The following is a 13961-nucleotide window of genomic DNA, read 5'->3' as shown; positions in this document are numbered from 1 at the left end:
TCTCCATAGAAAAATTGGATAAGGAACGCATAATTTGTATACCTTATTTTTTTCTGCTTTAAATCAGTCATCAGAGTTAAGCTTTTTTTCAAATCCAAATTTTATCAATACGATTCCTTTTTTGCTGTGTATTTACTTCCAATTTTGCCAATATCTGCTTTGTTTTTTTTTTTAACTCATAAAACCATGGCTGAACTTAGAACAATTTCTACAAACAATAATATTTCCTAAGTCATTACATAATAGCCATGTCTTTTAGATTGCCAAGATAGAAGAACAACAGAAAGCTATTAACAGTCTCAAGTCCAACTTGTTAGAAGACTTGAATTCTAAGAACTTGTTAGATGATGCTGAAACACAGAAGATATTGCAGAGACATAAACAGGTAGGAATAGAAATTTCAGTTTTGTTTAAGCACGTAAGTGGTTATTTTTACTGTGATTTAATTTTATATATATTTGCGGTCAAAGTTGGTACTCGTAAATTAAATCATGCAAAATATTTATGCAGATAAAGTTCTTCATCTTTGTTTTATTCATTGAACAATTTTCTGCCGTGAAAATTACATTTAGCCTAAAAAAAACCTCACCCAGTTTTTGAAGACAAATTCGAAAAAAAAACGTATACGGTGTGTATTTATCATATGATTATTTCTTATACTATGTATTGCATACATGTGTAACGATTAGAAGTCAAACTGTCATATCATCACACAATGACCTGATAACTTGGTAATTAGTTTTTGATACAAGGCCTTTGAAATATTTACCTAGGTCTGGATCTGGACCTTCCATATTTACAATTATTCTAATAGAGGACCTTTCATTTCGGATGCAAAAGATGCCCAGGACCTTTCAGTTTTACCATTGAAAGTCAATTTAAATCCTGTGGACTTTAGTGTAATAACAAATACTCTGAGGCTGATATTTTCTATCTTATAGACTAGGCTATGTAAGTGTTTTTTCCCAAAAAATCTCATCATATTTAACCTTGGATATAACAACCACAACATTTTTGTGTTGATACTATTTTTAGATTTTAAGTGTTGCTGTGTATTGCTTGTACTGTTTTAAATTGTTTTTTTTAAATTATTGTTTACATTATTTTAATTCAAGGCACAAGATGAACTAAGCAGAAATATGGAAGAACAAAGAAATAAACAGGAAAAGGTAAAATAATGGATTTTTTTTTTTTAAGTATCCGGAGAAATCTTTTTTCTATTTGGTACAAGGAATTTTGTTTTTGATTTACTTCAATGAAGGAGGTCAGATTTAAATTATTTCTTGTTCCTCATGCCTTACTTTATGTCTATTGAGCCTGCTCCATTATCTATTATTGCCATATCAATTACTGTGAAAGTACTTTAATTCATGGATAAAATTTTCGTGGATTAGGGAAGAAACACAAGTTTGTGGATTCTTGAATTTGTGGTTTTGAGGTTTTCAGTATACCCATCAATGGGTTTCCCATTTTTGTTGGCAACGAAATTTTTTGGTTTGGCCTACCCATGAAAAACATGAAAATTGGTACACCACGAAACAATTGTTCTTTCACAGTTAACGAAAACGTCTTTCAAACTGGCCATGAACAATGTAGCAAGCACTCTCATTATGTTATTTGGGCAAGAAAACAGTAAAAGAAATGTCAACCTTCCTCATTGGTTATCGTGAAAATTGGCCTGGCACCTAAAATTAAACTTTGAATGGCCTAATAAAAAAAATTGGCCTGGCAACTAAAATTAATCTTTGAATGGCCTAAGCAAACACTGGTATGAATAATTCAGTATGTTGTTACATTGACTAATTGTTTATTTCAGTTATTGAAAAAGAAACTGAGAGATAAACTAGAAGCTAGACAAAAAGCAATGGAAACCCAACAGAAAGCAGAGCTACAGCAGATTCTGGCTAATGCTAAAAATAAAACGGCCATGAGGATAAAGGAGGCTCTGTTACTTCACAAACAAATGATTGCCATGGAGGAATTTAGGTATGAAAACTGTTGTAACCATACCCCGCTTTGAAAGAAAGGGTACACTGTATTATCTTGGTACATCTGACTGTTCATCTGTCTGACACACTTTTGTGATGACAGTTTTTCTCTTCAACTACTTGTCACAGCTTCTAGACATTTTGTCACAAGCTTAATATAGGTGTGCTATATTTTGGGTTTTAATTTCAGGCTTGGGTAAGAATAACTGCCTGGTTGATTACTTGGTTTATATTTTAACTAAATACTTCAGAATTGGAATGAGGTATCATAAGTGAGCATTGGTTCACAGATTTCTTTTTTATTGTTTTTTTTTTCTTTGTTAATCTAGAGCTTAGGTATGTTTTTTTGTAATATCGAATGGAGTTTATTTACCAATGATCAAAATTTAGAAGTTGCATTAATATTTTGGTAAACAGTAAAGACAGTTGGGAAGTGAAGAAAAGATTGAATGGTCTTTTAGTGACATATGTAGTGAACAAAAAGATTTATAAAATAACTACATTATAAAGCCCTCATAGTTTGTCTGTCCATGCAAGACTCATAATAGTAACATAGTCAAGGACATTAAAAAACTCCTTAGTAATAAAAAAATGGCAAGAAATATTTCAAAAGAATAAAAGTAGTCAGTTTTGGCTAATTTCACTACTTTTCTTACGTTAGATAACAGTTTTGCTTGTGTTTTGATATTTAAATAAACAAGTTTCTGAATGAATTTAGGACGTACAAAAATGTTTAAAGAAGTTCAGTTAATCTTCTTTTTCTTTATTTGCATTATTCCTAAGGGAGCTTGCTTTTGTAAATATTTATGCTTCTCTTCTCATTCTTTTTTTTTAGGAATCAGTTAGACAGAGAAATAGCCCAGACATTGGAGAATATGAGACAAGAATTTAATCTGAGGCGCATGCAGCAAATGCAGGAACAGGTAGGCTGCACATATGTTAAACCTTCAAAATCACTATTGATTAGATCTCAGTTATGGCGCAAAGATTGAAAAAAAAAACATCAAGGACATTGTAAGACCAACAACAAACAGTTGTTGATTCTAGCATCGTTCCCCTTTGTTGTAATGGTGCCTTATTCTTTCTTGCTAACTGGGTGATAGTCAGTAATCATGCATAGAACATGCTCAATATACACTTCCGGGAGTAAAATTCTTTTGTTCTTCCCAAGCCCTACCTCTGGGAAGTAAGTTAATAAAACATTAAAACACCCCCTCATCATTTATTTTTCTGTAAAGCAATGTAAATAGCACACCCCCCCCACCCCACCCCACCTCCCACCAGGATTTTTATTTTTATTTTTGCCATGTAAAAATGAAGAAATCAACTTTTAGACTTGTGGACCTGTGCCTCTTTCGTCTAAATGTTTTTTTAATGTACAAAGATGTCTTATCAATATAATGGCAAATTTGTCAGATTTTTAAATTCTTTTTTCTTTTATATTTTTACAATTAATGTTTGGTGCTTTATAAGATCTCAAAGATTGATGTCATAACAGTTATTAATTTGATATACCTTCTTAATTATCTGTATTTGCAAAGTTTGAGTAACCAGGAAATTAAAAAGCATGCCAAATTTAAGTCAAGATATTTACATATAATTTCTAGTCTATTCAATCTGGAGACATGAAAAATAAAGTCTGTGAACATTTAATATCTATATTCATAGAGCAAATTGCAAAAGTTGGCACTGGTGAAAACTGTACGGTATGAGTTTCTCTATTTTTCCCCATATTTAAAATCTGACGTATTTCAGGAATTAGAGTTTATAGGAGGATTGATAAAGTATGGCAAGCTACAGCAAGGAGAGGTAGAGGCTGTGTTGAACATGCTATTCCCTACTAAGTCAGATGCTGAAATTAAGGATATTATGACAACTTTGTATGGTGAACAGATACCATTGAAGAAAGGGACATCTGGAAGGTAGGTCCTTCTGGGACTTTTCTGCCATTTCTTCTCTAAAATTTTAGATGCAGAAAGAAGTTTTTTCATTAATTTGGTAGATATCTATCAATCTGCAGACCAAAGCAGTCCCATTTCCTAGTATGTGCTGAAATATTTTATTTCATAAGTATCTCTACAATCAAGGACAGTAACTCTTCTAAGAATAACAGAGGAGTTACTGTTCTTGAGGAGTTATGAAAAATACATGGGTAAACAACCAGTCAAGCTATGTTTTAGAATTGGATCAGAAAAATCTGCCTTACTGCCTAACACAGACATGTAAATTTTGTGATGTGTTAGCCCCTTCCCCCATGACCACTAATCACTCTTTTCATAGTTCAGTAGAACTAAAAGAAATTTAATCTCAACCTTCTGCTGTATTTTTCCTCTAGTTGTTCTCTACATTCTGCTGTATTTTTCCTCTATTTGTTCTCTACCTTCTGCTATATTTTTCCTCTATTTATTCTCTACCTTCTGCTGTATGTTTCCTCTATTTATTCTCTACCTTCTGCTATATTTTTCCTCTATATGTTCTCTACCTTCTGCTGTATTTTTCCTCTATTTATTCTCTGCCCTCTGCTGTATTTTTCTTCTATTTGTTATGTACCTTCTGCTGTATTTTTCCTCTTTTTATACTCTACCTTCTGCTATATTTTGTTCTCAAAGAAGGAGTCATATGAATTTTATAAATCTTTAGAAAATGGCATAAATCAACCATTTTTGTAATGCACTGTATATTCAGAAATTATTATAATGTTTTTATTACGGCATTTTAAAAAAAAAATTGTATCAATGAAAAATACGAATGACTTTAATGTACAATATTTAAAAATTGCATTTGCATATTTTTTTGCAATACTAATGTTGAGTTTTCGCTACACTGCTCCATCGGATCAAATTGATACGGGGAAGAATATATATAATCGTATAGAAAGGTCTGAAAAATTCCCAACGATGTTATATATGTTTAAATCAACCAATTCTTGTAATACATATTAACACATGTAATTTGTAGTATTGATAGAAGGAACAGCTCCTTATTGAAGAGACTGCAGCAGCAAGGAGGACAGTCTAGTGCAGCTCCTTGGGCACAACTACCAGCAAAGTAAGTAGACTCAGTGGTAAATGTTTGGCTCCAACGCTTATAATGCTCAGTATTAACAAGTGCTGAAAATTTTACTTTATGCTGAAGGTGCTAATCTAATTTTATATATAGGCTTACAAGTATTTAAACTGCTAGCCTTAATATGTCAACTGATAGCCTTTATGGGCTTACAGTAAAAACTCTCTTCAAATCTGATTGGCCAAAAGCGACATTGTGACCTTTCTTAAGCTGTTCTCCCTTAACAACTGGTGACATCATAGACGGATAATCTCTAGAATTTGCACCTGACAGATTTTGTATGTAAGGTGGCCAAATATTAAAAAAAATCAAAGTGAAAAAGGTTTTTTAACTCATGAAAGTTGAATATTGCAAAACATTATCTTGAATTATTTAATATCAATACCATAACAACCTCACCGAGCCAAGGCTTACTTATTTTGATGTTAATATTATATAATTTTAGTTTAATTTTCAATATTCAACTTCTTGCATTATGAAACTTATAATGTTCTAATTCTAGTCATATTTATTGTTGAACTTTTTAGAAAGACAAAAATGTGCTAAACAAAGAAGAAAGAATTTTTTTACAAACGAAACCAAATGCCCTTAAATGGACTTTTAAAATTGAATTGGTTTAGACAGGTATTTATAAGTGTCTGGTTAACACAGGTTGATGATGTTTCAGGGTTTAGACAGGTATTTGGTTCAAACCCCTTTTGGACTTGTAAAATGGATGTTGTAGAAAGGTGTTTGGTTTCAAAAGATTCAAATTCATGAAAAAATGATCTAAATGACTTTATAAGTGTCTGGTTAACACAGGTTGATGATGTTTCAGGGTTTGGTTTAGACATGTATTTGGTTTAAACCCCTTTTGGACTTGTAAAATGGATGGTGTAGAAAGGTGTTTGGTTTCAAAAGATTCAAATTCATGAAAAAATGATCTAAAGGACTTTATAAGCATCTGGTTAACACAGGTTGATGATGTTTCAGGGTTTGGTTTAGACAGGTATTTGGTTTAAACCCCTTTTGGACTTGTAAAATGGATGGTGTAGAAAGGTGTTTGGTTTCAAAAGATTCAAATTCATGAAAAAATGATCTAAAGGACTTTATAAGCGTCTGGTTAACACAGGTTGATGATGTTTCAGGGTTTGGTTTAGACAGGTATTTGGTTTAAACCCCTTTTGGATTTGCAAAATGGATGGTGTAGAAAGGTGTTTCAAAAGATTCAAAGTCATGAAAAATGATCTAAGGGACTTTATAAGTGTCTGGTTAACACAGGTTGATGATCTTTCAGGGTTTGGTTTTGACAGGTTTCATTGTATTAGGTTTATAATATAATATAAGAAGGATCTCTTGTATTAAGTTATTATTATGTGGATAACAGTGTTTTATTGGATGTTTCCTGTGCAATAGATTTCTCCCAGTAAAATGTCGCAACACAAATATCAATCCGCTGATCACAGAATTTAAAATTGATCATTTTTTGGTTATCAATTTCCAATTAATCATCCTAATAGTTTTATGGCTTTAGCAAATAACTAGAATAGTCAGCTTCTTTCTTAATTTATATCTGTTGTGCTAAAATAAAACAGATGGAAATATACATGAATATGATTTAATTTGATTTGTAATAAGCTTTTTGATCGGTTGATTTTCTTTGAGCAAACCTGGTTATTTTGTATAACCTGGATTAGTATTATGACATAATTAATTTTAATTGGTTCGCACTCTGCGATTCAAATAATTCCAAACAAAAAACATTTTGACTTCAAATCAATTCTTAATATTTGGACTGTCACACAGTAGAAATTAAGGGATGTTTCTAACTTTAGAAACATTCCTTAAATAAATTTTTGTTTTGCCAGCCACAGCCCTGAATACTGGTGCATTTGTTGCATTTCACCATATTCCGTTCTATTTCCATTGATTAAACATATTATAAATCATCTTCAATGAATAAATATGATTTTTACAATATTACTTTAATAGCTTTTGCCAATACACATAATATTTTACTGTAAATTTCAGTACAATTTTAAAGATAAAAAATGCAGAACCGGTGAATTGATATTTTTGTATTTTTTTATTTTATACTAACCTTTTTTTTCAAATTTCTTCCTCTTATTCTGGCTAATGGTCCTTCTCAAATGCACTTTATTGTAATCACAATAATTAATTGCTGTGCTGAATCATCTTGTATAATTTCACAGAAATGTATTGATTGGAACATTGATTTCATCACAGTACAATTGTTTTTGTTTTCATATGATGAAAAAGGTAATAAAACGGATGATTTAAACATTGTTTTCCTGTATCAATGAAACACCTGAAAAATACATACATTAATTTTTAAAAGTCTTCAAGTTTTTTTTATGTTGCCTTAGAACTTCCGCAAAAGTCTTTAAAATGTGAAGTTTTTCTTACAAAAATAGGTTCCATCTTGTTATTGTGATAAGTACTGGTTTGAAAAAAAAAAAAAAACAAAAACTTCGTTATTTATTTCATTTATGAATGTACCTATTAAAAAGCCTTTAAATTTTAGAAATTGCGACTCCTAATTTATGTTTATTTTTTTCTATGACTATTTGTTTACATATATTTGTTGTATCACAATATTCTACCCATATCTACACACATGAAAATAATCAGTATTGGTTGGTTTATTTTTCCTCCGATGACTTTTTTTCTTTCAGTTTACTACCTGCCTGTCTGTTGTTGATGGATATATTATTGTGTATCTATGTCTCTCCGTCTGTCTGTCTGTTTTCATATCATGTAATAACTCAAAATTTTTTTTAAAGAAAATTATCAATACAATAAACCTTTAAATATATTTTCATAGAAAAAATCTCTCTTTTGTTTTTCATAGTTGTTTTATATTTCTTTTTGAAACATATTTTCAGTTTCAAATTATCTCCCTTAGTAAAAAAAAAAGTGAAGATTTTATCTAACTCTGCATTAAATAAGCAATTCACTTTCTTTTCTAAGGGAGATAATTTGTGTAGAATGTACAATAAAATTTTACAGATAAGATTATACATTTTTCCTTTTACACAGATTACTAAATCTTCTCTTTATGGGAGGGTGGACAGGGGAATGGGGATACCGGGTTTAAGGGAACAGGAATTGATGGTTGAAGGGATTGGGAATGGTGGTGGAGTGGATTGGGATCGATGGTTGAAGGGTCTGGGAATGGTGGTTGAAGAGGCAGGAAAAGGAGAGTGAAAAACATGGGAAGCAGGGATTATGGCTTGAAACAATAACCAGGGGTAAAATGATAGGACCAGGAAGAAGTGGGCAGGAGGGGGAGCGAAGCAGGGATGAAGTACTCCTCTGTCCACCCCCTCCTTTATTGCTGTTGGAATAACTTGAAATTTTTATAACCCAATCTATGCACATTTTTTTATTTCAACTAAGTTCTCTTCTTTTAAGTATTATTGTCATTTATGCTTAGCATTTTCTTTCCAATATTTCTTAAAGTGAAAATTTTACATTTATATCACCACTTGCAAAATGGGGGGGGGGGGGGGTCTGTAGTATCTGGGTAAGGTTGTCCATCCATCCATATTTTTTTTATGAAGTATGGAATTTGATGAAACTTACACAGAATGGTTGTTAAATATTTAACATAAGCACCTCCTATTTCACATTTTATCTGAATGCACCACAGCAAAATATGGATTTAACTATTTATGAATATGGGATATTCATCTCATAGTATCTCCCACTCTTCCTAAACTACTGAATGGAATTAAAGCCAGTTATCATAGAATCTTTTACTTCATATTTTCATTGAGCACCTTCTGTTTTGGATTTTGATCTATCTCAGTTTGGAGGGCAAAAAATGCATGTTATTTGGGAGCAGGGGGTATAAAGTAATTTAGCATTGCTAAAAGTTTTGAACCTGTATCACTAAAGGCAAATAAACAGTACTCAGGAAGTTATATGAAGAAAATTGAAATGATCAAATGTCTGTTATGTTTATAATTGCATTAAAGAAACACCTGGAAATCAATAACATGAAATATGCAACTGGAAATTAAAGTTACAACATTTTTTGTGAACCATGCTTACCAAGTTTCAAGAAATCAATAAAAGGGTTAAAAAATTCAAATTAAGGGATACAAATTTGATAACATTTGAACGTGGATTGTTATACATACTGTTACATGTTAAGTATCACTCCAATTAAGAATCATGCAAAATGTGATTCATGGTTGGAAAATCTACATACTCTTATTTTTGATGTTTTGTTTGAAATATTACAATAAACAGAAATTAACAACTGGCTTTTCATATAACCCTTGTTCTTTAGAGATCAAAATTGTATAGAATGTACTGTAGAATTTGAAATTAAGGGAGATAACTCTCTAAATGACACTGAAGTACAATAGAAACTGTTGGATTTTCAATGTATTATCTCCCAAGAGCAGACAGATTTATTTGAATAATTATACATTTCATCATATAGACCTATAAAGCAACTTTATAACAAAAATAAAAATGAGAACCCTTTTATGGGGTGTATCACATATTTCAGAATTTGCATGATTTTTACAGAGACTGCTACTTAAAAAAATATGAGAACAAGACATTTGATGTACAAAAAGTTATTTTTTTTACAGGAGAAAATCAAAGAAGAAGGGGAAGAAGAAAACAATGCATGATGATGATGACTATCCAGGAGTTGACAGCGAGAGGCCAGAACCTCTCGGAGGATACTCTGAATCATATGAAGAAAACTATTCACCTCAATATGACACTCATCATAGAACTAGAAATTTTGAAAATGTTTCATATGAACCTCCCTCTAGATCAAGCAAACGTAATTCATATGGTGAAGACATCCATTTTGAACCTCCTATGGCATCTGCTCCACGACAATTACCTCCCTTACCTGCAGAAACTTCTGTTGGCAAGAAAAAGAAAAAGAAAAAATTACTGAAGAAATTGGCAGATTCTACAGCCAGTCATGATGACTTTTAGGTAGAAAATGAAAAACTTTGATATATTTTTCAGGTACTAAATCTTTTGTTCTAAAATACATTAACTTGTAGAAAGGATATAGTTATATTTAATTGTAGCGGTAAGGATATGATAGTAGGATTTCACTTTTCTTATATTTTGTTGTGCACTAATCATGGCTGAATGTGAAATAGGATAAAATTTGTGTCTAATTTTGAGTATGAATATTTGGGAAAAAATGATTTATTTTAATACACTTAACATAAAAATAACCAAATTTTAGCTCAGAGATATCTCCAAAATTTTAGAAAAAATAAAGAACTCAGAATTGAAAAGAATATTGTTTTTTTTTTCTTTATGTTGCAGATATGATTTGTTTTCTCTCTCATATTTTTGTATATAAGAAAATATAAGTCAGTTACTAGTTTCCAATTTTGGTATAAAATCTATATACAATTTAAGGTAAGTAAGTAAATTATTTTTTCCCAAAGGAAAGCTTTCATTTAATAACAAGTAACTTTATTTTCCATCCAATTTTTCACATATTTTTCTGCTCATAGAAACAATTGTATCGTCATTTTCCATAAATTTTGTTGTAAATAAAACAGTCTTAATTAGAATTAGACCTGTGAATTGTTCCATTCAGTCATATAGGATCTAACAACACTCCAGTCTACTCTCTGACCTTTTCAGATTCCTCTGGGTTTGTCCTTGAATAATGCTTTCAAAGTCATGAAAGATGAAATTTGATTGGCTGAGGAGAAAGGTCATCAGAACAGAAAGTAAAATGGAGTGTTGTTAGATCCTACATGCAATGACTGATTGAAGCAATGGCTAGGTCTAATTTTTATTAAATTGATAAATAAAACTTGACATCACAGTAATAATCATATGGTTGTGTCAATCTGTCAGGCAGGGTTTTTCTCTTATTCTCTCTATTTGTTTTTTAATTTACATGCTATTGTATTTAAAATGTCTGTGATATGATTGTTGTCTGTGATTTTTGCTCATATTTTGATTTTTAATTCCATATTTCATAATTTTATTTCACTGACACCCTTACAAAATTCCTGGTGCCTTAAAACATCAGTTCTGCATATTGAGAAATCGTAGTTTTTACCATACATATCATTATGATTTTAAAAAAAGCAAAACTTTTATAATTTTATTGTAAACTTTGTAGTTTCTCCGTCCATTTGAGTTTTTATTTGTTGTAAATTGATGATGTCATTTATTTGTCCCATCAACATTTTAATGTTTTTAACAGATGTTCTACATAAAAGTTGAGTTAAATAATATTTGATGAGGTAAGCAATAGTTTGCAAAGCAGTTAAGTTTATATACTAATTATTAATTTTGTTATTTTTTAGTTTGGTAATTTTTAAGTAGCAGTCTTTATAAAACAGACAAAAGGTGATTCATGCATGCCAAAAAACCCACTGAATTCAGTTTTATTTCTTGTTCATAAACAGTCACTGGTCACATAACCAATTTTAGTTTTTCATCTGGTTGTTGGGCTTTTGAGATAAAATTATATTGATTGTACATGAAATTGAAACTTTGCTAGAGTTACAGTTCTTGATTTGGCTTCATTTGGTTGATTTTAGTTGGAGATGAATTTAAAGTATGATTTTCTCAAAAGTACAGATCTGGATACATAAACAATTGTAATTTTGTAAAGATATAGCATATGTAGACCCAAAAAGTATTCTTTGTTGTGGGTTTTTCTATACCATGAATCATGTTACCATGGGTGGTGCCTGAATTTTATATGGACTGACTATAGATGATAGCAGACCTGTTTACCCCTACAATTTCAGCATAGTTTTTACGCCTTTTGACTGCAAACTACGCTCTATGATTTGAAAATATCTCTATACATCCATGTTAAAATGATACAAAAGATTTTATGATTCATTTTCAATAAATACGGCAAAAAATACGCTTTGTCTTAAAGGACCATAAATAGGTCTGCAGTACTTTTTTTTTCAGACAGCTACACTGTTACAAGAGGCAGACATCTAACACATTTACATGATAACCAAGAATAGAGTGGCACATACAGAATTAAAAGTACATGTAGCCTATTTAAACATATTATTCTAGCCAACCAATGACTGGGTAGCCTCCATGATTACATATGAACACATCGATTTTTTTTTTGCGTGGTTTTTTCAATAAATAATAGGTCTTATCTATGACTTGTCTACAGGTCAAGTTGGCACAGTGTTAAATTTCCTTATATGCACCATATGATCTGCACCAGTTTACTTCCTGTCAGACAGAAATCATAGGTTACATTCCTTAAGATAACCTTTATCAGATAAAGCTCTATGCTACCTTTAAAAAAAAAAGATTTGTAAAATGCGTTGTTGTAAATGAAGTAACGGAGAAACTTGTTGAATTGCATTTCTTTTTGGCTTAAAAATGAGATTTTGTTATATTTCAGTAGAAAAGTTCAAGTGAAAACAGTGTAGTTAATATAACCTTTGAAAGAAATTACTTTTGTAGCCTCTTTTGGAATGATGTATACCTAATATAGACAGTCACTTGAAAAAAAATTCTTACTTAACACAGTTATAAAAGATCATGGGGAATTTTAATTTTCATATATTTTACGTAAACTCCTCAGTTAAGTACGAAAACTCCTCAGTTAAGTACATAAACTCCTCAGTTAAGTACTTAAACTCCTCGGCTAAGTACGGTGAATTTATATCAAGTGCTAATAGCACAAAAAAGTAAAGATGTTTTTTTTCACTTTGATTTATAAAGTTGTTCTTGGCATTCTGACATTATTTTTGTACCCATCACTTGCAAAGGGTGTATTTTGTGATAGTTTCTGATCTGACATATTTCCATTGACAAACAAAGTTGACGATATGTGACAACTGAAAGTCATCAATTCTGAAGAATTTAATTTTCATATGCATGCCTTATCATCCAGTTTTAACATTTAGCATGCAATCACAAAATTAGAAAAAAAACTCTACATGTAATGTGTCAAAATGAAATGCCATGTCATATTGCCACATTTCTTCTATTAACCAATCATGCCAAAAGTGTCCTGTAATAACTCTTACCTTTTGAATGATATCTGTGAATTATTGTTTCAGAATAAGTTTTATATATCAAATCTGAGACTTTAGTATTTCATATGGTATACAAATGTATTTGTTTTCAAATGCACATTCAAACTGATATTTTCAATTCAAAATGGTCTTAGTGTGTGTCCAATACATGTGAAAACCAGTTAGCTGATACAGTACACTTGAACTCTACAGTAACTTTATCTTATTTTAGTTTTAGTTCATCGGAATAGCATCCAAAGTTGAATTGGTAGTCTGAAAAGGAGCAGGATCAGTATGTCTGCTGTATAAAAAAGAAAAAAAAATTTAATGTCAAAATTAGGTTTGGCAACAAAAAATATTGTTACAGCACTTGGCACACACATCGTACTGGCTGTAACGTTGGTGTTATTTCTGTTTTTAAGTTCTACTCAATTATTACCAATTAAGAGTCAGTTCCAACGTAATTGTTATTGTTACTATTTATTCTATTGTAATGTAAACTTTATTTATAATGGCTGTCCTTTTTTAGATAAATAATCAATCTTGTATTGGTGTTTTGGTGTTTTTATACAGTGATACATGTACCTGTCTAAACCCAAACATCTTTTGGACTGAAAGAATGGTTTGGTTTATACAGGTTAACACAGTAGTGAAACTGACATAAAAGGAAATTAGGAGATGTCTGGTTAACACAGGTTTCTAATTCTGTGAATGGAAATCAGGAGATGTCTGGTTAACACAGGTTTCCAATTCAGTGAAAAAAAATTGGAAAATGTCTGGTTAACACAAGTTTCTAATTCAGTGAAAGGAAATCAGGAGATGTCTGGTTAACACAGGTTTCCAATTCATTGAAAAAAAATTGGGAAATGTCTGGTTAACACAGGTTTCTAAT

The 13961-nt window shown here is 31.0% G+C and overlaps 1 protein-coding gene across 5 annotated transcripts in view; it reads left to right on the top strand.

Moving 5' to 3' along the window:
- The window catches only part of LOC148621279 (uncharacterized), a 41934-nt gene extending 28317 nt beyond the window's left edge, over positions 1-13617 (top strand). For 2 of the 5 annotated variants that reach the window (XM_088575441.1, XM_088575442.1), the window contains exons 25-31: positions 260-385; positions 1116-1169; positions 1817-1986; positions 2824-2911; positions 3744-3910; positions 4947-5036; positions 9662-13617. In XM_088575441.1, coding sequence (XP_088431567.1) covers positions 260-385; positions 1116-1169; positions 1817-1986; positions 2824-2911; positions 3744-3910; positions 4947-5036; positions 9662-10022 — 1056 coding nt within the window. In that variant the 3' untranslated portion in view covers positions 10023-13617. The remainder of the gene's footprint in view (positions 1-259; positions 386-1115; positions 1170-1816; positions 1987-2823; positions 2912-3743; positions 3911-4946; positions 5037-9661) is intronic. The other 3 variants (XM_088575445.1, XM_088575446.1, XM_088575443.1) reach the window with 3 other exon arrangements.
- Positions 13618-13961: the final 344 nt, after the last annotated feature.

This window comes from Perna viridis, chromosome 3, assembly GCF_037379345.1.
Source record: "Perna viridis isolate PV_CMFRI_1.1 ecotype Kerala chromosome 3, ASM3737934v1, whole genome shotgun sequence".
Taxonomy (NCBI): domain Eukaryota; kingdom Metazoa; phylum Mollusca; class Bivalvia; order Mytilida; family Mytilidae; genus Perna; species Perna viridis.
Note: the sequence above shows the minus strand (reverse complement) of the source record. Positions and strands in the feature narration are given on the sequence as shown.